General features: G+C 46.5%; 8 protein-coding genes across 8 annotated transcripts; 2 read left to right on the top strand and 6 right to left on the bottom strand.

The window, feature by feature from the left end:
• Positions 1–2,001: 2,001 nt before the first annotated feature.
• F5Y00DRAFT_267007 (uncharacterized protein) lies at positions 2,002–2,818 on the bottom strand (the record flags this gene model as incomplete). The annotated part of the gene is made up of 4 exons (XM_048012014.1): positions 2,002–2,346; positions 2,400–2,501; positions 2,558–2,680; positions 2,738–2,818. 4 exons carry the CDS (start codon positions 2,816–2,818, stop codon positions 2,002–2,004), a joined length of 651 nt encoding a protein of 216 aa, XP_047859914.1.
• Positions 2,819–3,555: 737 nt separating this feature from the next.
• On the bottom strand, positions 3,556–6,045 carry F5Y00DRAFT_274555 (uncharacterized protein; the record flags this gene model as incomplete). Its single annotated transcript, XM_048013377.1, has 2 exons — positions 3,556–5,699; positions 5,790–6,045. 2 exons carry the CDS (start codon positions 6,043–6,045, stop codon positions 3,664–3,666), a joined length of 2,292 nt encoding a protein of 763 aa, XP_047859915.1. The 3' UTR covers positions 3,556–3,663.
• A 1,148-nt stretch (positions 6,046–7,193) lies between these two features.
• On the bottom strand, positions 7,194–7,787 carry F5Y00DRAFT_267009 (uncharacterized protein; the record flags this gene model as incomplete). Its single annotated transcript, XM_048012015.1, has 1 exon — positions 7,194–7,787. The coding sequence occupies one exon, from the start codon at positions 7,785–7,787 to the stop codon at positions 7,194–7,196; it is 594 nt and encodes a 197-aa protein (XP_047859916.1).
• Positions 7,788–8,491: 704 nt separating this feature from the next.
• F5Y00DRAFT_274557 (MFS general substrate transporter) lies at positions 8,492–10,352 on the bottom strand (the record flags this gene model as incomplete). The annotated part of the gene is made up of 4 exons (XM_048013378.1): positions 8,492–8,723; positions 8,787–8,892; positions 8,994–9,867; positions 9,927–10,352. The coding sequence occupies 4 exons, from the start codon at positions 10,350–10,352 to the stop codon at positions 8,492–8,494; spliced, it is 1,638 nt and encodes a 545-aa protein (XP_047859917.1).
• Positions 10,353–11,335: 983 nt separating this feature from the next.
• Positions 11,336–13,193, top strand: F5Y00DRAFT_213546 (NAD(P)-binding protein). The gene has a single exon (XM_048005542.1). It carries the CDS (start codon positions 11,748–11,750, stop codon positions 13,068–13,070), a length of 1,323 nt encoding a protein of 440 aa, XP_047859918.1. The 5' UTR covers positions 11,336–11,747; the 3' UTR covers positions 13,071–13,193.
• F5Y00DRAFT_249768 (DUF155-domain-containing protein) lies at positions 13,114–15,608 on the bottom strand. Its single transcript, XM_048009643.1, has 2 exons — positions 13,881–15,608; positions 13,114–13,826 (listed from the first exon to the last, which is right to left on the bottom strand). The coding sequence occupies exons 1-2, from the start codon at positions 15,166–15,168 to the stop codon at positions 13,372–13,374; spliced, it is 1,743 nt and encodes a 580-aa protein (XP_047859919.1). The 5' UTR covers positions 15,169–15,608; the 3' UTR covers positions 13,114–13,371.
• Positions 15,609–17,876: 2,268 nt separating this feature from the next.
• F5Y00DRAFT_256379 (uncharacterized protein) lies at positions 17,877–19,551 on the top strand (the record flags this gene model as incomplete). The annotated part of the gene is made up of 4 exons (XM_048010399.1): positions 17,877–18,041; positions 18,166–18,658; positions 18,880–19,141; positions 19,512–19,551. The coding sequence occupies 4 exons, from the start codon at positions 17,877–17,879 to the stop codon at positions 19,549–19,551; spliced, it is 960 nt and encodes a 319-aa protein (XP_047859920.1).
• Positions 19,552–19,911: 360 nt separating this feature from the next.
• On the bottom strand, positions 19,912–22,190 carry F5Y00DRAFT_213610 (Pkinase-domain-containing protein). The gene is made up of 2 exons (XM_048005544.1): positions 21,923–22,190; positions 19,912–21,862 (listed from the first exon to the last, which is right to left on the bottom strand). The coding sequence occupies exons 1-2, from the start codon at positions 22,006–22,008 to the stop codon at positions 20,326–20,328; spliced, it is 1,623 nt and encodes a 540-aa protein (XP_047859921.1). The 5' UTR covers positions 22,009–22,190; the 3' UTR covers positions 19,912–20,325.
• Positions 22,191–22,501: the final 311 nt, after the last annotated feature.

Here is a 22,501-nt window from a genome sequence, read left to right on the forward strand (position 1 = left end):
AATGAAATGTTCCAAATTTAAAGAAGCCGAATTGAATATTTGCTTAAAGTACCTAAGGTTATAAAAAATGAACGTGAGGTAAAAGAAGAGAGATGACGACTTGAACGCCTTAGCGTTGAGCCGTCGAATGGAGGCGACAAGTTAGGTACCTACCTCCTACTATTGGTACCTACCTAATTGAAGCTGGAGGTTAGGCACGTACAGTGTGTATTCTACCGAAGCCTATTTTAGACACTGTATTCTGAGTCACGTGGATAAACTATCATGCTCCTATGTATTAACTAGATATATGTAACTACGAAGTAACACAACTTGTCAATATTATGTAATCTGAGGCTCTGCTGACGAAAACACGAACGCGACATAAATCACGACATAATTTTTCAACACAGCCAAAGTGCAACCCAACACTCATACACCCACAGCAATCCAGTGTGTAGCCTGATTATCCAGCATTTCACATATATCCAGGGCGTAAATTTTTACGCGCGTATATGAACTGAGGTCGGTACGCCGGTTACATCTCAACTGTCTGTATCCAGCGGCCCGACATCCAGCAGACGAGCTCGGTCCCTCCCCCTGTCAAAGCGAAGCCGAACGACAGACGTAGAAGAATTCTGGAACGTCACGACCTATGTACTTTCATATATTGCGCCTAGCCATCTATAAATGATTAATAAATCATTACCTACCAAATATACCCATCATCACAACGGCAGGGGCGCACCGAGCCGCATCGCCAGCAGCCACCCATCCGCGCAGGCTACTTGCTTGCACGTCGTCGCACAGGCGAACCCGCGCATTCCACATGGTCAGATCCCTGTCTCCTCGGAGATTATCTCCGTTGTCTTGAGGACCGGAGAAATATCTCTCGTACGGTGCTGGTGTCGGGAACTGGAGGGGAAGAAACTTATTCCCCTAATGTCCATTTTGGATGCGGTATTGTTCTAGTTGCTGCCGCGCTCGTTACCGCTGTGTTACCTGCCCACGCATGCTCGTCCAGTCACGCCACTTAGCTTGCTGATGACTACCTAGCCTAGGTACCTAAAGTTATACCCGCGTCGCAGCACATAGTGTGTGTCAGTGCTAGACAGTTGTCTTTCCAGGCGACGCTTGTAAGCCTCCCTCAGCAGATTTTCATTCGATGGTACATGAATGCTACACCTTTGAAAACATTCAGGTAAGGATTATTGTAGTTAGACCAAACTCTTCCCACTCAGGTTTTTCCTTGGGCACTGTTGGGCGCTAAGGATAATTCCATCTCCGTTATAAAAAGGCATTTTCGACGGTTTTTCCCCTGATTAAGTCGGCTACCTGGCGCCGGCGCTAACTAGGTAGAGTAATGCTGTAGGCAGGTAAGGGCTGGGGATGGTATAGGCAGGAAGTAGAAGATCTCTCATGTCAGGCGAAACTCTAGCTCTGTTGCCCTAAGGGAATACCCTAGACGTCTAAAGCGCCATAGATGCGCCTGCTGTAGCTACCTAGCTTATAGCAACCAATAGACGTTAACGTTCTCATTGTCATCATAGGTAGGAATCGTGGAAAGCGCCCTGAATATGAACCCGTCAAAAAGCAAGATAGTGTTTGGTTGACGACCAGATCCATACTAGATTTATAGACATGACAAAGTGATCTCAACCAAACTCTAGACAGCCAAAAATGGCAATCCATACAAAATTATTTTCTACTAGGTCTATTTCACGATACGGCATGGCTGGGAACATTCATATGTTACTCAATAAGTCAAATCTCTATTTTGCGGACCTAGACTCAAGTAGAAGGAATCAACGGGCGAAAGTAGCTAAGGCTAAAGGTCTACATGTACATAAGAGAGATCCTTTTAGATTCTCTTGCAGTAACTTAACCCCTTATCGTTCAATTACCATCTCAACTCAAAGTATTAGCAACGAAGACCAAAGAAATTAGTTCAGTGCGGTAATATCGTAATGGCAAAGCTGTTGGCCACCTGCTTCGGTAGGCACATCCCAACTCTCGCAACCACTACGAGCAGCCACCGCCACCGGCAATGACATTGAAGTTGTCTGTGTCGAACTCCTGCCCTTGAGTCCAAGTCGTAGGTCCCATACTGCCGCGGGACTGGCAGTTTTCGGCGCCAATGATATCTAGGACATAGGTAGCGATGTAGGCACAGTCTCGACTAATGGGAGTACTGTTGTCATTGCACATCCAAATCGAGGTGCCCTTCATACAATAGAGCATAGCGCACTTCTTGGGTCCTGCGTCGATCTTGCAATCTGTGTGGATATTCTTCAAGAAGTCATAACCCGATAAAAGGATATATCGTAGTCCGTGGTCGTGATTGGGAATGTTGCAAAGAATCTTAGACTATTGGCATATGTCAATATCAAAGGGGTTCCAAAGACCCTGTAGATACTTACCTTGGTTCGCTTGTACTTGGAAACTCCAGTCGAAGGTGCAGCAGATCCGTAGTTGTCCCAGGTGAAGTCAGGCTTGATGCTCTGGATCTGAGCGAGGATGTCCTACAGTATGTTAAACCCAAAAGTCATATTAAGGCATCTGCATGATCATAACATACCGTGACTGTACCGTTAAAAGTCATCACCTCACCGCCGGGTTCAAGAGAAACGTCCATAGAGAAGGGAATAGCAGTGTATCCTTCAGGGAGGATGGAGGTAACGTTAAGGCTATCAACTGCATCCTACATAGAACTGTCAGCATGAATCATCGCTATATTAAACACAGGCGGGCTTTTTACCGTGACCACGGCCTTCGCGCCGGCAATAGCAGCGCTAACAGCACTAATGGCGCTGATCAGATGAGAGATGACGACCTTCATGATGGGACCTATGGGCGGGCTGTTTGTGGTATGGATCGTTCTTAGGGTTGGGTTAACGAGTAGCGTAGAGGAATGGTTCAAGGTGAATTGTAGGTGAATAGAACGAAGGGTGGTTATTGGAAGAGAAGAGGTTAAACTGGGAGATGGTAGGTAGAATGGAGATGCTTATATATTTCCCCGGTGGAAGGCCAGAAACTAGCTTAGGAAAGCGCATATTTAAATAATATGCTCAGTGTAACTTCCCAGTCTCCATTTGAGCAAGTTACCTACTCAAAGATTTCCCCTATTGAAGTCCTAGACACCTACCCTCCTAAACTATTGAACAGGTACCCGTTTTAATTTGTTTGGCTGCATACCCTATCACGTCGTCGACAATAGTGGTGTTTTCTTAAAGGGGGCAGGCACGTACCACAGCGCCGAGAGACTGCGTTCAAATAATGTTAAGAGCACCTTCTCAACGGAATGGCAGGAGGTATTATTAGTGGGCAGTCACAGCGTTTGGGCAGGCACATATAGGAGTTACATAGGTATGTATCATAATGCATGACTGCCCGACATTATGTACCTAACATATCAATACTTATATCGCAAAAACCGATGCCGCAATTGCTACTCGGAAATTACGCCTTATATGTGACAACTAGATATAGATATAGTAAGTAAGATAAAACCCCCAACTCGAAACGACGTAAACACCTTAGAATCTACCTAACCTACCTATATATGTACTAAATTGCCCCATAGTAATAATACACCTCAAATCCATCTCATTTTAACTCTGCAACCCACCAGACATTCAAAGCCCCTTCATCGCCATCTCACTTCCAAAACTAAAGACTGATCGATCAAGTTTTCCTCTTCTTGGGCGGCGTTTCGGGTGAAGAGCCCGAATCGCCATCGCCAGTAGACCTCCTCTTACGAGCCTGACCGACATCCGATTCGTCAGACGACGATCCACTTCCTGCTAATTCCGACTCCGTTAGGGTTATAGGAGCCGGGGCTACGGGGCCAGTCCTTTGAATAGTCTCTGATGCCGTCCTATGTTCCCACGTTTCTTCCACTTGTACTCCGCCTCCTCTTCCTCCTCCTCTTCCTCCCCCTCTTCCTCTTCCTCTTCCTCTTCCTCTTCCCGTTTGATTTCCACGGACGCTGGGTGTCGGGTTTGCTTCAATGGAACTACTTCCAAATTCGCTCATTTCGCCGGATGTGTCCTGGATAACAATAGGAGTACTTTTGTCACCGGGCGTAGTCTTGTTGCCGGGCGTAGTCTTGGTGCCGGGCGTGTCCTTCCTTATCACATTCTTGCCCTGTGTTGAAGAAAAGAGTTCTGTGATAGGGGGCAATGATTCATCAGAGTCAGTGTCTCTCTCTAGGGTTTCCTCTTCTTGTATGACATGGAGTTCACCTTTGTTTCCTTTTGGAGTAAAAGGGCTAGAGTGAGTCTGTGATCCAATATTCGGACGAACGGTTTTTTTTACAGCTTCTTTCTTGCTATTTTTCTCTTGCTCCTCTTTTTCTTCGTCCTTTGATTCTTCACCTTCCGGCTCCTCACCTTCTGATTCTTCTTCTGGCTCTTCCGGCTCTGGCTCTTCCGTCTCTTCTGGCTCTTCCGTCTCTTCTGGCTCTGGCTCTTCCGTCTCTTCTGGCTCTTCCGGCTCTGGCTCTTCCGTCTCTTCCGTCTCTTCTGGCTCTTCCGGCTCTGGCTCTTCCGTCTCTTCCGGCTCTGGCCCTTCCGTTTCTTCTGGCTCTTCCGGCTCTGGCTCTTCCGTCTCTTCCGGCTCTGGCCCTTCCGTTTCTTCTGGCTCTTCCGGCTCCGGCCCTTCCGTTTCTTCTGGCGCTTCCGGCTCCGGCCTTTCCGTTTCTTCTGGTTCTTCCTCTTCCCCTGATTCTGGGGGCGGTGATTCTGCCTGGCTTGCATTCCCGTCTATGTCCTGTACACGGTTTGCCTCTATAAGACGTTGATATATCTCTTCATCAGTCCAATAACGGTGATTCCCATCTTTATCATATCCGGGTTCGCTTGAGTTCCATTCTTTATACTTAAATGGATCCATAGGTTCCAAAGCCGAAAAATGTATCATCCTTTCCTCTTCTCCATGGTATAAAACTTGGACTGGTTCTATGGCCACCCGCGTGACGTATCTCATAGCTCTATTCACGGCCATTGATGCTAAGCCTATCATCTCCATACGCACACGGTCGGGATTAAAATACGCAGTTAGATCACCCCATATGGCATCATACTCATATCTCTTAGGTCTCTTGCCATAAGCCCACGTCATACGATCGATTATTTCTTTGATATGGCTAAAGACGCGTAATCCAGAACTGAAGCCGTCGTAAAGTTCGTCATCACGAGACAAGCCCACTGGATTCTGCGGAGGGATCCATATCTGTACGGGAGATAGGATCCTTCCCGACAATTCTATGCCTATTTCTTCTAAGATGGCGTGGATCCTTTGAAATATAACTCCATCGGCCTTTGCTCCGTTGTCAACATTCCACGAAGGGTCTATGATCGCCATCTCTTTAATCATTGCGTAGGGTGCGGTATTGGGTTCGGTATCCTCAAGGTCGAATTTCGGGAATAAGTAGATAACAGCTACCATCCAGCGAGGTTCGTCACCTTCCTCACTGGCGTCTATCGGCCAGAAAACGTACGGCTGTTCACGGATAGCAACGAAACGATCTCTGCCTTCGTCAAGTCCTTCCAGGTTGTTGTCAAACCACTCCTTGAACTCATCTACACCATAAGAAAAAAATTCCTTAGTCGCTGGCATTATAAGGATATCTTCTCGAACAGAGTTCGGTAAATATGTCTGAAGCTGCTCTAGGCAAACATCTAAGCAATCTGAGTCTACGAACATCCGCCTGTCAGACTCTGGTAGTCTTGTTAGTAATGAAGACTCGCATTAAAAGGGTAAAATACATGTATTGGGCCACTAAAAAATAATTGTAAGGAGTTACTTACGGAGTAAATTGAGCGCATCTACGCCTCTAAATACCGCTGGTGTTGTCTTCCATTCATTGGGTAGATTGCCTACGAGGGTGTTCGAAGGATAACGTTTTTCCCTGTAAGTAATCTTCCCTTCCCTTGGTGGATATATATCAATTACACTGGTCCTGGCTAATCGTATACTTGGCTTGTCCGGATCGCCTCCAAGACGTCTATTATCTTTTACCATCCCCTTATTTGGGTCTGGAATTCTGGCACGGCGCCCTGACATTTTTTTATTTAATTTTAGTCGAAAAAGTGAATGAATGAATTGGTTTAGTCTGAACCGTAAAATAGGCTATTATTTGTAACTCGAAGATCATCGGGTGTATATACCTGAGTGACTATTAATACGCCGTTCCCTCAACGCGTCTATTAAGCATGCCCCTTATGTTTTCCACTTCTTTGTTTTGTCAAGGTCGACTTTCTTGTCTGAAAGCGGACATTTAGTGCGAGAAGATACCTACCTATACAGTTAAGATATACGCTTTGTTGTTATTGAACGAGATGCGTTCGGATGCCACTTATCAATTACAGTGTTGTCAGTGTACAAAGCGGACAAGGTAACGTGGACTTTCTATTTTATTGTTACGCTTTCAATATTATTTTATGAATATCCACGGCATGATACTTCTAGATATTCTACAATCAACAGGAAGCTTTGCCGTGTCCATTTGAATAGCATACTTATAACTATATACCAGATACCAAGTGAAGTGCTCCTTAGAGGCATATAGTCCTTCCCGTACGTGCGACAATTCTCGGGACACAAAAGTATTGTCAAACATATCACTGTACCACTAAAAGGTAATTTCGTAATAGAACTTTCGCGACTATAGTATATTCGATAGGCATATACAATGTTTCTCAGTCTCGCTTTAATTACTACAAGACCGCCGGATTGAATTGGTCATATTTATTTTGGCTGGGTCTACCCACACTTGACATATTTCGGGTTGAACAAGACCAAGTTATCATTTGATCTATCGAATACACCCAGCTAGGTATAAATTAGGTACTCTTCAAATTATCACGCGTTCGCAATGTATGTGTATGCAATTGAGCTTTGCCTTAAGGCTTTCGTCAGTAAAGTAGTATCTCTATATCACGTAGCTGTTCGACTAGCAAGACAAGGTAATCGCTCAATTTACTAGCTGTTTTAACATTCAACTTCAATCAACTTTCCTTCTGCACCTTTTGATCTTAATATCTTATGATTAAGCGTATTCCCATATCACGGACGACATTTTAACAGACTACCCAACTCCTACGCTAATCCGATTGTTGCCATTAAACATTTACCCAGACCAGTCTACTTTCATACCAATGTTTCATGAGCATAACTACACCTCGCATGTACCTCGATACCCCGTTGGTAAATCAACCCCGTGTCCAAACCATGACATTCTCAAGCATACCCTCGCAGTTCACGGCTTTGAGCGTGGGACGCAGGCTATTCTGCAGCTCCTCGTCAAATATCTGCGCGAAACGGGGCTCCATTAAGGCAATCAGCCCTTTGCGGTTGAGCCACCGCGGAAGAGACTCGATGTACCTCAGGATATCAGCGTATGTCTGAGGCACGTAGATTTCTCTGCGCTGGAGCGCTGCCTTTAGGTTCCGCTGTATCATATTGTTGAGATGGCTCACGCGCCTGGGGCTGGGTGAGTGGACCGGCGTGTTAGAGCTCTCCCTCAGTCCTTTCAATAATCCACTCTGCTTAGTTCTCTCTTTCATCGAGGCCTGGGGCCGCCGAGTGCCGGGTTTCCATTGCCCTGCGTGATTAGCCATGCTGCTAGCGACACCCTGGCACCGTCCGCAGTACTGGTTTAGTGTGACATAGCAGACACGGTATCTCCCTAGCTCTGCTGAATTGCAAACTTCCGGGTCGAGTAGACAAAAGCCGCTTTGCTGCGCTTCCGGAGAGATCTCCTGGTGATTGCAGATATATCTGCGTACTATGTAAACGTAACACATTTTTGCTCAATCGTCGGTTTTTTTTTTTTCTTTTTTTTTTTTTTTGCTTTCCTTGTTATTCTCTCTATTACACCTATCTTCTAGATACGTGCCCAAATAGTGGATTTCGGGTTTTTGTTTGATAGTTCTTGTATCTAAAGTGAGTTTTATTAGTATCAAATTGAGATTGATAGTTCCCAGTAAAATGTGGTTCCTGCCACAGTCTGATCTGATATTAGTATACTTAAGGAATGTGGTTCGAGAAAGACTATGAATTATTCCTGTAACTTCTACGATGCATGGACGTAGGTTTACTTTTATCCAGATGCTGCATCTTTGTGTTCACTGCGAGCCGGTCACAAGTATTAGGTAAAGAAACCATGGAATATGTACAATCAGATTATCTTGCAAAATAGCCTATTGTACTTATTCTTTCTCTTGTAGAAATTGATGCTCAACAACAATAATAAAAACAAAGTTAGTATAAAAATATCTTACTAGATAAAGAGCTTGTTTTTAATCGGTTATCATTACGTGGAGAGCGAGACGAGATAGATTGCTATCAATGTTATTATTATTTGTTATGACAATTTTGAATTCAATAACCAAGGAAACAATTCACAATTGCCAATGTTTTCTTCCTTCCGCAAGCTCTTGGACGATAATTTCCGTGCGGATTCGTCAATGTTCTAAATATCTACCTAACGAAAATTTACCGGTGTAAGTCAATATACATAGATGAAATCCTCATTCTTTAGATCTGGCAGATCGTTTAAGCCGTTGTCATCCTCAATATTCCTGGTTGCCTGTTCGTTCTGCTCAAGCTCGACAGTCTTGCTACCCTGCATATCTTTCCTTCTCACCATAGACTCATCGATAATATTTCCCTGCTTTCCGAGATCTTCTCTTCTCTTAGCATGCCATTTATTTAAGAACATGAGGTACATCGGAATGAGTCTACCTCATTAGTTAGTCAGGAATTAAAGCATAGTGTAGGGATGTGGGATCGTAGTGACGCACAATCCAAGAATGCCAACCGTGACAAACATGACCAGATTGGCGATGAGACCAGGGCGGTATAACGGAGCATCCTTTGTGTTGTATAAAAGGGGGCCAATGACGTTTCCTAATTGAGAGTTAGATACTATAACAAGGTAACCCTGATAACAAAGAGATGGATCGAAGGTGAAAGAGCTGAAGGCCGCCAGCTTTGTGCATTCAACTAACCAGTACACATTCCCATAAACACCATTGCCGAACTGGTCTTTTTCTTAGTGTCACCTCCTGTATTCTGGGCAGACCATGCATAGACCATAGGAGTAATGGCCCCTAAGCACTGAACTAGATAGTAGCCTAGCAATAGAACTCCTTTGTTCTTCTCATTTCGGGGCACTGTCAACATGAGGATCGTTCCAATTGTCGGGAGACAGCTGAGCCCCGTGATAACAATTCCTTTTCGCCCTATCCTAGTAGCGACCCAGGCCGATCCGATAATAATGGCAACCTGGATTGCTCCCGTTGGCATACTGAAGAGAATTGCGGTGAAGCTGGTAAAGCCGAAGTCCTTTAGGATAAGATTCCCAAATGTGCTAATACCTCCGCTCGCAATTGATATTGCGACGATCAGGATAAACCATAGTAAAGTCTTGAGGTCCGTAAACGTTTCAATAACATGATCCCATTTCCATTGCCGACTCGCGACACCCATCTGGTTAGCGCGCAAACGTTGGACGGCAATGCTACGCTCGCGCTCGCTCAGGTACTTGGCCTCCATAGGCGAGTCGGGCATGAATATGAGGAAAGTGATTCCAAAGAGGACAGTAAGAGCACCGCAGAAGATGAATATTGTCTGATAGCGGTATATCTTCTTACTGGCGACATGGCCGAGACCATACGTTACTAAACTACCAATGATGAATGTCACACCGTTCATGGCATTCCAGTAGGAAGCACGGAGCGTCTGCTCGGATCGCCTCCACCACATTTGTGTCACTGCTAAGCACGAAGGAGCGATCATAGCTTCGAACGAGCCGAGGAGGAAACGCATGGCTAAAAGCGAGCCGAAGTTAGTGCACGCCGCCATAATTGCTGCACAGGCGCCCTATAGAACAGACATTAGTATACATGTATACTTCGTAAATATATAACTATACCACATACCCAACAGACTACCGCTGTCCCGATCACCTTTCCAGTAGGAAGCTTCACCAGCAGAAAAGCGGCAAGAGGCTGGAAGATGAGCTGCGCAAGATACAAGACAGACCCAAGCCATGAGTATTCTATCGACTTAAGATGGGCATCTTCCATAATACCGAATATAGACACGTATGAAAGGGAAGACTTGTCTAACTGCTGGAAGAAGTAGGCGCCGAGGATGAGAGGGAGAATCCGTAGGTCGATACGTCGGAGAACCTCGCGTTCCTCTTCGTACGTGAAGGTGACCTCGCCATGCTCGGCGATAAACTGGGCAGCTTTATCCGCTCGCAAGCTGACGGCGTGGACACGCTCAGTGGTTCCTTCGACGGGCGTTATGGCGTCGGCGGCATCAGTCGCTGCTAATACTTTTTTCGGCGTATTGTCTGCCATATCGTCTAAATCCAATTACCAGAACACTCAGCAAGCTAACATCTGCGCGAGGGAATATAAAGATAATTTCATTGACGACGGGATGTAGCTGGTTATAAAGCTGGTGATCACTTCCCAGACAAGGGTGGTGGTCATATATAACTCCTCATACGAAGGGTGATTCCAGACACCTGGGAAGACGGCAGGTTGGGGTTGCGGAGATCCTTGTTAGGGGAACATCGGTAGGCTGGGCGTGTAAGTGTTTCCGGGATGCCTACCTCATATGTCAACACATGTCAATACATGCCATTCTTTCAGACGGGAACCTTATTGAATGATAATCCGCACATCGCAACAGGCTAATACCTATCATATGCCTATACTCGAGAGTAATCTTATCGTTTTTACTCATAACTACGAGAGAACCTATGAACATACTTGCCGTTACACAATGATCAGTATTACAACCACATCATTTAGCTGGATATCAAACGGGACATCTATCAGAAATCAACAGAGCACCGTTTAACGGTGTAGCTGGTAAGTGTCGGTACAGGCTCCTATTAGTGGAAATATAAGATTCGTCAAGGTCAAAGGTACGTTTACCCGGAATAGACTATTGTATCGTCTTCCAACTTAAATCAAGACAGCAGTTGGCTTGAAAGGATTCCGCTGGGGGTAACCGAGAATGGAGACCAATAACGCGCCATTGGACAAGGACAGCTCGTTTCCTATAACATATCAGTTCGACCCCAGAATCCCCGCATCGCGAGTCCAGTGGAGGCGGAGACAAACCCCAGATACGGCTAAATGAAGAAATCCAACTCATGGATTATCCCCGCTGCTGCTTAAACCCCATCCACCATCCTCGGCAGATATCTTGCTAACTAGAGACATGTAGGCTTGAGACTCTGTAGCTAGAAATAGTCTAGCAGCGCTGCTTTCATGTTCAAATAGCCATGTGAGAGAAGACCTCGCTCGCTATACGGCATCCCCTTTTCAACTAGACCGGCCAACTGCCAAGTCTCAACCAAGAAGACTACAGCGAGTTATCAACCCCTAACTTCTAGGGAGGGGCAGTGGAAACATTACCCCAACCTTCTCCAACCCGTCAGATGTGTACTTCGCAGGGTATTTTCCCGACAGCGATAACGGCTCGAGTGAAGTGGTGATAGAACATCCCCCTCTCGAGAAATATCAAGTTCTTCACACAGCCGGTGAATAATATGAAAGTTATTACAAATAGCTATATCTAAGGTTATCGCCTCTAGCCTCAGTGAAGTCTTCACCATTAAGCTCATCGCTCAAGACTTACACATCCGTCTTAAAAACAACTTTCATACTACTTACAGCTCAAGGGAGATCTTGGCATCCAACGCATCTCTCTCAGGGCGAACGCACACACACACCACCACAATGGTCGATATAACCGCACCCCTCCGCCCCTCACGGAAAAAGTACGCCATCGTAGGCACCGGCGGCCGCGCGATATTCTTCTACACAGCCATTGCAAAAGACTACGCCAAAACATCGTGTATCGTCGGCATATGCGACACGAACCAGACGCGCATGAACTTCGCCAACGCGAAGCTCGAAGCCTTCGGCCACGGCGCGGTTCCCACGTTCCCCGCCGCCGACTTCGAGCGCATGATCCGCGAGACCCAGCCCGACGAGGTCATCGTCACCACGATCGACCGCACCCACAACATCTACATCACCAAAGCCCTCGACCTCGGCTGCAACGTCGTCACCGAGAAACCCATGACGATCGACGCCCCGCGCTGCCGCGCCATCATCGACGCCGTAGAGCGGAACCCGGGCCGCCGCGTGCGCGTCACCTTCAACTATCGGTACGCGCCGCACAACACCAAGGTCTACGAGCTGCTGCGCTCCGGCGCCATCGGCACCGTCACCAGCGTGCACTTCGAGTGGATGCTGAACACCTCCCACGGCGCGGACTACTTCCGGCGCTGGCACCGGGACAAGCGCAACAGCGGCGGGCTGCTCGTGCACAAGAGCACGCACCACTTCGACCTAGTGAACTTCTGGCTGCGCACGCGGCCGCAGACCGTCTACGCCCAAGGCGACCTGAAGTTCTACGGGCGCGAGAACGCCGAGCTCCGCGGCGTCGCTCCATCTGCGTTTTACGCGCGCGCGCACGGCAACGAAAACTCTAGACGGGACCCGTTTGCGCTGCACCTGGAAGACCACCCGCAGCTCAAAGCCATGTATCTCGACGCGGAGCACGAGGACGCGTATTACCGGGACCAGAGCGTGTTCGGAGACGGGATTAGTATCGAGGACACGATGAATTTGCTCGTGCGGTACCGCAACGGCGCCGTGCTAACGTATTCGCTGACGGCGTATGCGCCGTGGGAGGGGTTTAGGGTGAGTTTTAACGGGACCGGGGGACGTTTGGAGATGGAAGTTGTGGAGAATAGTTATGTGAACTCGGGGGGCGATCAAGCGGCGGAAGGGTCGTTGGAAAAGCGGACGATCACGCTGCGCAAGTTGTTTGAGAAACCGCAGGAGATTGAGATTTCGGATGGTGTTGGTGCTCATGGTGGCGGTGATACTGTGCTTCTTAATGACCTCTTCGGCGAGCCCACGACTGATGAGTATATGCGAGCTGCGAGCCATGTTGATGGTGCGTTGTCCATTCTAACCGGTATCGCCGCGAATCGGTCCATTGCTACAGGACAAGTAGTCAACGTCGACGACGTATTGAACATACCGTGAAGGGAACGGCTATATAACTAAGTTAATTAGTATCATATAATAAATGTCTCACAATTTATAGACGATTCAGAATAGATTTGAAGCACCTGATATAACAGGGAATTAGTGAGGGTTTTGGGCCTCGGCTATCAAAATACTGTTAATTCACATTGAAAGGTGATGCAGGTGATGCAGACATACTTCCAATGCTAAGAGACAAATGCGCCATAGGCCCTGTGTATGGGTATCGAAATCATTACTCCCCTGCGCCTATTTTCCACCACCTCGTGTGCTGTAGGAGAAAACCACGAGTAAAAAATAATTAGACGCCCGCGAACGTTGTCCCGATGTAATCCGCACCGCACACGGCGGCCTTCTCTTCCTCGTTCAAGTTCACGCCCCATTGCCTTAGTTGCTCGAGTGTAGCATTGGATCTAACGGCAATCCACCCTTCGCCGAGGGCGTTTTGGGGATTTGACACGTCATTATTTTCACCTCGCCCTTTAGAAAGTATCCCGAACCGCAAACCGACTTCAGTGACGGTGACAAGAATACTGACGATAATGAGAATAATAATAATCCACGTTATGGCACTCATCTTTGCGTCGGCGACAGAGTCTGATAATATCTCGGCAAGGTCGAGGAAGACGCGACATCGTTCGTTGAGTACCTTCGTACGCAAGTCAATCTCTAGATATTCACGGATAGCAACATAAAGTGGGTGTAAAGTAGGTTCAGAGTCCCAAAAGAAATTAGGAACGTCAAGAATGTTCGATGCTAGTGGGATCAGTTAGTCCTAGTTATACAATCTAAAGGGTTCATGTGACTTACAGAGGTTGATGTCAACACGGCTCTTAAACAGCCGGCCGAGAATCTTCACAATCTCAGTCCTCGTCATATTCAACTCTCCAGTAAGAGCTAACCGCTTCGGTACATCCTGTGCGTTTAGCATGGTTTCGGACATCCGTTCTTCAAAGAAGCAGAGTTTGGTGCTCTGTGCGATAGCGTGGCTGATGGTAAGTTTGACCATATGATCCGACCGCGGCAGTAACGTGATCATATCGTTGAAAATACGCGGCCTCTTTACGTCCGCATTGTATTCGAAATGAAACTCTTCCGTCTCGACATCGCTCTGGTCAAGAGGTCGCGCGACTAGCGGTGTCCCACTCTCAGTCTCTGCAAATGTGATATCTGCTAGAATAGCCTTTTCCTGCGCTTCGGTGAAGTTCCAAAATACAACAACACCGTATGAGAAAACAAACATCTCGGCAAATTGCTTAGCATCAGGTGCGAGCCTATTGACAGGATTCAGGGATTGGTAGTCTTGGGAATGGTTGTTTTCGGTATCCTGACCCCTATCCTCGGACACAGATTGGTAACTACCATTCCCCTGGCTGGGACTTCCGCTTTGTTCATTGTACGAATATTCATCGTAATAGCCCATATGTTCATCTCTTCGTTCGCTCCGTTCGATTTCGAGATCTAAAACCGTCTTGCCCGTGCCGGGGGTCTTGAGTATCGGTCGACTCCTCACGCGGCAACCGTCCACACCAGGTAGTAGCGGGAGATGGTATACAGTATATAGACAGTCATCGTAGAGCTTTGTTTTAGCATCGTGCTTCTTGCGAAGAAATTCCGAAGTCGACTTCATTTTAAAAGACTGTGCAGTACAGTAGGCCGTGAGCCTCGACAACTTCTCCGTCCTTTCAAATTTAGGTAATCGTTCGGCATAACTCTTCCCACGCAGCCCACCCCTTTTCCTCAAAACGTCAAGTTCTTCATCCTTCAATGGTCTTGTCTCGTCCTCGCGAAAAGCAGATTCGATTTCTTCGTCAGGTCCTTCTAAATCGTCAGCCGTCTCAGGCAGCAGAACCAGCTTCTCACTGATTCTAGTGGTCCGTGACGGCATATTGTGTTGCCCCGTGCGCGACGCAAGATTAGGAAGGCCACCTCCGCTCACGCGTCGTACACCGGGAATGCTACGGGGGCCTCGTTGTGGAGGGACACGGGGTTGGCCAGATGGTATTTCGGAATTATATTGTAAGACGTTATCGACGGAGATGAAGCGCATTGGCGAACGACCGGGTGCCCCACGAACGGAATCTCCTTTTGCCGCCATGTTTGTTTAGCGAATCGCTATATGTGCGTATATCTGGTGATATGCGTCTTTGAGTGTACAACTCGAATTCTTGTCGCAACAGCTACTCTTGGCGAGTTCGACTTCAAGAACTCGTTCACAATTGACCTTTCAATGCTATCGCGGTATCGGTGTTTGTATCTGCATCGGTGTACGATATTCGACAAGATGGTCTTATTCAGGGGTATAGCTGTTTGACACAAAGATTGGTTAACGTAAATATTTGGTCGTCGAATTGGGTTTGAGGTCGGAGCAATGTTGCTATGGCTTCCCAAGTATTACTACAGCAAAAATAACTAAGAAACGAATAGGACGCGCAAGTATGAATAGATGAAACCCTAGTGTGGTGGACCTTTAGAACCAGACAAAGATGATAAACAAGAAGGGTGAAAATGATGGAAATAATCGAAGCTTTTCATGACGTATCGGTTTGGCGGAAGATTCAAAGCTCGGATAAGCTGCCGAACTTATCGATAAACATTTTTCTATGGGCTGATGGGTCATCATACATAGGATGACTAAGCATTTACCCCTATTTATTTTCTCCCTGAAAAAGGAAAAGGAGTCAGGAGCCGTAGTTTTAGATTTGATAAATACCTATGTTATAAATATGGTGAATGCCTTACCATAATAAATTTTTATTACTTCAGATTTATATACGGGAAAGATAAATCGAACGAAGATATTATTTAAGGGTCTACCTAAGTCTACCTGAAATTCATGTCGAGGACACCGTTAAGTTCTTCAGACTCCAACATCATATCATGCATTTCCAATATCATTTGAATCAAAATATCTCATAAGTGATCTCCCTCCCCTCTGCGGTACAATAGTCGAACTTCCAGTCATAGTTTCTAACCAGATAATGAGTATAATAGGCATAACCATTTACATAGATTACCTATCCTCACACGCCTTTCGGACATTACCTAATTTGCCCATCAGCATTCTACTCATTGCTACAAATATATTCTGGACTAATGCCCACTGGAGGAAACGGAGAATGCCCCCTGCTATAGCGTTAGGTATTATAAAATTTATTGCCTGGAGCAAATATCACAATCTGATATTCAACCTTTGCTTAACCTTTATGTTCAAAACAGCTCCTCCGCCTTCCAGAACGATCTTTGAAGTATACCAAAACCAGTAGTTAGAATATGCTTGACTTTGCTTCAACGAACCATATTTAGTTTCAACAGCATAACTACGCTAAATGTTAAGAGGCACTCATACTTGCCTCACGCCTAGACCTATTAGATTAGGTACACATCACGTTACTAGTACTTCTTGTGATTGTAGCTTCGGTGCGCACCACGTAGAACGACTGTTGCAGTTCGTACGTGATATAGATAGCCGTGATACACAAACTTCACTGGGTACTAGTGAAATCACTACAGCACATTCGTGACACTATGTCGCTGTGCCTGACTGATAGCATAGTGTAAGGGCTAAACGGTTAAAAAGAGGAGGTATAAATAAGGTTAATATTGTTGGCCTTATGGAGCTGGTTGACTGTCCCTCTTTCTGACCATAACAATGAGGCTCTTAGCTATGAATTTGCTTATTGTAGAAATATCCGTCAGGCATAGTTACCAAGACGGTCGACAAGTCCTGTGAAACTCACACGCTAATATTTATATCTGCTATTCTCTCAGACTGGGTGGAATCCTTCCCTTTCAACATCCTCCCATCACCATGCCATTAACAGCCACCAGCATTCATCATGGCCTCGTCACGGGTTACAACGTATTTATGCACAGCATGACTCCGTATAATGTATCTACTCATAGATCTAATGGCCTTCTAGGAACCGCAATACTGTGACAACTTTCACCAGAATAAGCATAGGGTAAGATGCAAGCAAATCCAAGCTCAGCCACACAGATTCGCCTAGTCCTAGGGGCTACCTTGCCAGTGAAAATAGATGCCAGATATAGATTTCCACAAGCACTGAAGATCACGAACGCTGTACTCTGAATAATGAGAAACTATCTTAGACGGCCACTGTATTTCTTTATATGTCCCTTTCATGTTAATTCCCAGTGAATCGTCAATAAGTCCATAGTCCTATGTCATGTTGAGACTAACCAAGTTGGCCCTATGATACATGAAATCCCTTAAGAACGGATTACAAACAACCACACCGCCACCACCATCTTCATCGTGATCGTTGTTGTCGTCTCCTCTCTCTTGATCAAGCCAGTAATATCCCCTCCTATCGTAAGCAAATAACGTAGCATAGGACCTAAAGACCCCTGGGATGTCTCAAGGAATGCCTTGTCACTATCCAGCATACCCGCATCTCCCTCAAGCTCCGGATACCCTCCTCAACCTCTTTAGAGACGTCTTTATAGCCGCATATGCGTCCACAGGGGCCCTAAGAGATAGATACCTTAGAGCAGGCGGAGAAGGAGCCCCAGGTGCCAAAACAATCGCATCATATCATTAGGTTGCTGAGCAGTAGAGCGACTAAGCACAGAAAAAATTCGCCAGGTGCCCTTCCTAGTTTGTTACCTATTTATTTCCCACCATCCTCTTCCCATCTTGGAGTTTCTTTTTTTTTTTCCAGTTTGCAACAACCTCTCAAAGTGCAACGAAACCTCAAGGATTTCTAGCTTCTCCCCAAGCTTCCAAGAGAGATCTACAACAACGCTCACTTTGGTAATCGTTTTACAATCCCGGTATCTAAGATGCTGCTCTCGAACTATCTCGCTGCCACCTTGGCGGCTTTCGTCGCTATTTGTGTCTCCGGATCGATGGCGATGATGAGCCAGCCGGAAGGCGATGACACTGTCGCTACTATGGCAGAAAGCCAGCCGGCGCCCACTTTCGATCTTATCGTCATGTTCAAACAGGTAAGTTTCTAATTTAACAATATTATCAGTGTTATGTTTTTCCTTTCTAGAATAGCCACTCATACCAGAAACCTCCCTGTGGTCTTAGAGACTCGCACAATACTAACCACAATCCCGTCCCCAGGACTCTGAGGTTGGTGAATTCGGAGCACTCAACGCTCTTCTGGGGCCCCTTATTACGGCCACTTGCACCAGTAACGTTCCTGAATCTACCAAGCCCCCGGTCTCTCAGGACTCGGCTTATCAAGATCCTCGCGACGACCCTGGCCCTGCGCAGCACCATCACAACCCGTTCACCGAACAACTGGGCGGCGGACAGCCATCTATGATGCAAAACATGATCGCGCAGTACAATCGAGAGAATCCTGCTAACCAGATCCCCCCTTTCGTCTTTTGCACATCCTTACATGGCCCTGTTCGTATGTATACGCGTCGTGAGATTTGGCTAGCTATTCAAGCTGCAGTTCACGATATAGGCTTCGACGTGCGAACTGACGACCGATCTCTTGGTGCGGCTTGGCCGCGCCGCTTGGGTTTCCAAAGACCGCTTAACTACGGCGACGCCGCTGGACCGGTGATGGAGTACCCTCTTGGTGCTGATGAGTATGAGCTACCTTGTAAGTTAATTTTCCAGTTACCTCTTCCCTCCCACCTCTCATTTATCCCTTATGGATAAAACCTTCCCGTTCAAGTTATCATAAAATCCTTACCCTTCAATATTTATGAGTACCTACGTGTCTTACATACTTACACTCCTACCTACTTATCCACTCACCTACTTACCTAACTCCCCACAAACCCTCTCCAAGAAGCACTAACCAACCTCCTTACCTCACAGTAACTCAACCTATTGATGAATCCACCCTCATGATGGACCGCGTAACCTTCCTACACGACGGCACCTACACAGGCGTTGTCCGGTACACCAACACCACCCAGTGGCACAACTGCTACCCCCACGGCTGGCACTCCTTCCAGCGCGGGCGCAACGCGACTCGAACCCTCGTCCAGCGAGGCATGGGCGCCATCCGAGGCGCCTGGGATCGCTGGCTCGGCTATCAGCATGGCGGTTACGAACGCTTGGATGATGAGCGGAACGAGTACGAGTACCAGCAGCATGGCCAGAACCAAGACCCTAATTGCCCGCCTGGATGGATCTAGGTCCGGTATTAGTCGTTTTGCGTATTCTCCCTTGTTGGGTGAGGATATTAGATATCGTTTGTTTTCGGTGTTGCGGCGGTCGGGAAACTGATCCAGGATGGAATTACCTGGGAACCTGCGTTAAGACTTAATCAATAATACGCGCGGTTTGTCCGTGTGGTCGTCATCTCGTTAGGTAATTAGATCTTCTCGCGCCCTAGATAAGACCAAGAAAGCTTTCACGCCTACTATGGATGCCCCATAATATCTTTTGATTGTGAATGGAAGTGTACGTTTTCGCCTTAAGCTGCCTAACTGTGGTGAGGCTAGAGTCTATAATACGTGGTATTATTCCTTCTATGATGGCTAGTAAATCGTAAGATTACATTCATTTTATAATGAATAAGAGGCTATAAGGGTCCTTAAAGCATAATAGAAAGCCATAAATTAAGCAAAATAAGCTATTAGAATAACGTAGCTCCATAGAAAATATACCTACTTTGGGAAATAATTAATGAGGCTACTTGGTCTATGTGCAAGGGTTTGGTTTGAGGGCACAACTATACCCTTTTCTGGGGACTGCAGAAGAATATGGAGGAATAGTAGAGTATGTTACTAATTGGTTCTTGAAACTTCCCGAGTCATTTCCTGAAGTGCTAATAGGTAACTACAGAATCATCCTCTAACTACCTACCTCTTAAGATTGAGCTGAGGACTAGTACTATATAAGGCAGATCACTCGGTGTTTAAACTAATCATAAATTCTTTATAGTATGAAGAGGCTTGTTCTGCATCATGCTACCTGGTTGGCACATCCAGTGATAAGATCCCCTATTATGCTTGCAACTATCTCGCAGAAAGCAACGCGACTAACCCCTAGCATACAAGAGAGTATATAAGAATACAATAACAACGTCGCATCCAGCTCTAGCAAAACCTATACCTACCTAAGCTGAGTCTATCAATAAGCAAGCCCCCTAACACTAACCGCTATATAATTTTCCGTATCCCTATGCACGAAAAAGATATATAGCAGACCTACTCCGGTTATTATTCCACCCTTTCCGTTCTGTCCTGTTAATCCGAGACGACCATCATATTACATAACCCCAAATCAAATATTTGGGTGAACCGACCGGTCCTTCTAGTCCTCCGGTTTGTAGACGCCGTCCTTGCATAGTAGAACTATTTTCTTGAAGAAACGTCTCCACTCGAGCGGGTCACCTTTGAGCTTGACGAATCGCACTTCGAGCAGCTCCTGGGACTCTGGTAAAAAGTACTTGTCGACTAGGATCTCCCCGTGAAGTCCCTGCTTGCGATCGTCCACCGTCCTAACTTTATAAGTGGACACGTGATCACCCTGGCCGACATATGGCGGCCCCGACGGTAGTGGCACGTTGAGATTGTGCAATGCATCGCTGAGCATCTGGACAAGTAGCTGCGGCGGCATATGCGAAAAGAAGCGAGTAAATGAATGCGCAGGGACGATGTCCTTGAAGCGCTGTGCGTGCTGTGTTAGGCTGAGTGGCACCCCGCGCGTCTGCGAGAACTGGCTCATGGAGGGTTCCTCGGCCAAGGCGTCGAAGAAATTACTAGATTGCGTTGGCAATGTTGCGTCTGTTCGGGAGATAGGTTGTGTGGAAGACGCGGTTAAGGTACGGAGAACCGGTCTCTCCCAGTCGAATAGAACATCGTTAATTGGTGTTTCTGGTTGTGTAGAGGATGTCTTATGAGATGAGCCGCCATCTATATCCATACTATCTTGTGATTGAGATTGGCGCTGTGATGAAGGAGCCTGTTGGCTAAAGTCTATGTGTAGGTTCTCAAGCATTTTCGTTGCTAGATTTATGGGATCGTTGATCTGACCATCCGCGGTTAGGAATCTGTTGTGGCGGGTGTACCAAGGGTGTTGTCGTATCTGAGCAAACGTAAATCGCTTCTTCGGTTCGATACTCATCATACCCCTGAGCAACGAGTGGGCCTCTGCAGGTATTCGTTCCCATAAACTATCCGTACTTCGGCCGTTCGTCTTCTTGTATTCTTGGTACTCCCAGCTCTGCGAGGTTGGCTCATCCCACGGTGTGTTTCCTACGAGGAGGACGAACAAGATGACACCACACGACCAGATATCTACTAGTTCGGCCGAGTATTTAGTTACTTCACTAGACTTCTTGTCTACTCGGCCGCTCGCTAGTACCTCAGGGGCAACGTACGGCGGACTGCCGCACATCGTCGTGCTGAGCTTTCTTTGGCCCTTGTATTCAAACATTGTCGCCATGCCAAAATCTGCCAGTTTTAAGTTTCCGTTGTCTGACATTAGTATGTTTTCCGGCTTCAAATCTCGATGTGCAACACCTTTCGAGTGCATAAAGCTCACGCCACTGATGAGCTGGTGGAAATAGACTTGGGCGATATCTTCCGTGACGCCTACATCCGCCTCAATCTTGTCAAAGAGGTCGCCTCCTTCGGCATACTCCATTGCTATCCATCTCCAGATATGGTCTTCGCCTGTCGCAAACCATTCAATTATATTCGGGTGTTGGCCGATGTGAGAATGTAAGGACACTTCCATAGCAATCTGTTTAGCTGAGATGCGGCCATGCTTAACTGCATAACCTTTATGAATTAACTTGACCGCAAAGACTGGTGATTGGGCATCCAAAGGTATGGCCTTTTTGATTCTGAGATATTAGTCAGTAATCGGAGTGAGTGGAGACGGAATAAGGTGTAAGTGAACTCACGATGCATATGCTCCTCTTCCAATCGTCTTGGATATGAATCGAAAGGGAAGGTCATCCGGTAGAGGGTCTAATTGAGACTGCAGCATTTTGTTTTAGTAAAGATAACTCCTATTTGGTAACTTCTAGACGAAATGATTTGCTCAGATGAAACTACATGTAAGTGTGTAAACCGCTAAGCGAATCATGCATGGACATGTAGCGACTGAACATCAAATATGGACATGTGGTTCAACAACGCGGGATGCAATAAACCAATAAATTGAGATTCAGGTTCGAGAAGGAGGAAATTTGAAAACATACCATGATAACTTATAAACGCGTCTTGTCGCGTTGAAATACTAATTTACTAATTAGAGGTTGAGTCAAGCGGGAGTGTTTAGATGTTTTTGTTTGAGGTTGTCTCGCGAAGACAAACGTTCATTGGCTGCAAAGGTCTTTTAGCGGGCAATGCACCCCGCAGAGGCCATTAAAACCCCTGTCGTCATGGCCAGAGCTGCTGCTGTTGCCTTAATGGTGACTTTTCGGGTTTAATAACCTTACCAGATAAGACGATACGGCGCTACGGCGCTACCTTGACAG

The sequence above is a fragment of the Daldinia vernicosa genome (assembly GCF_022497035.1).
Source record: "Daldinia vernicosa strain CBS 139.73 unplaced genomic scaffold F5Y00scaffold_89, whole genome shotgun sequence".
Taxonomy (NCBI): domain Eukaryota; kingdom Fungi; phylum Ascomycota; class Sordariomycetes; order Xylariales; family Hypoxylaceae; genus Daldinia; species Daldinia vernicosa.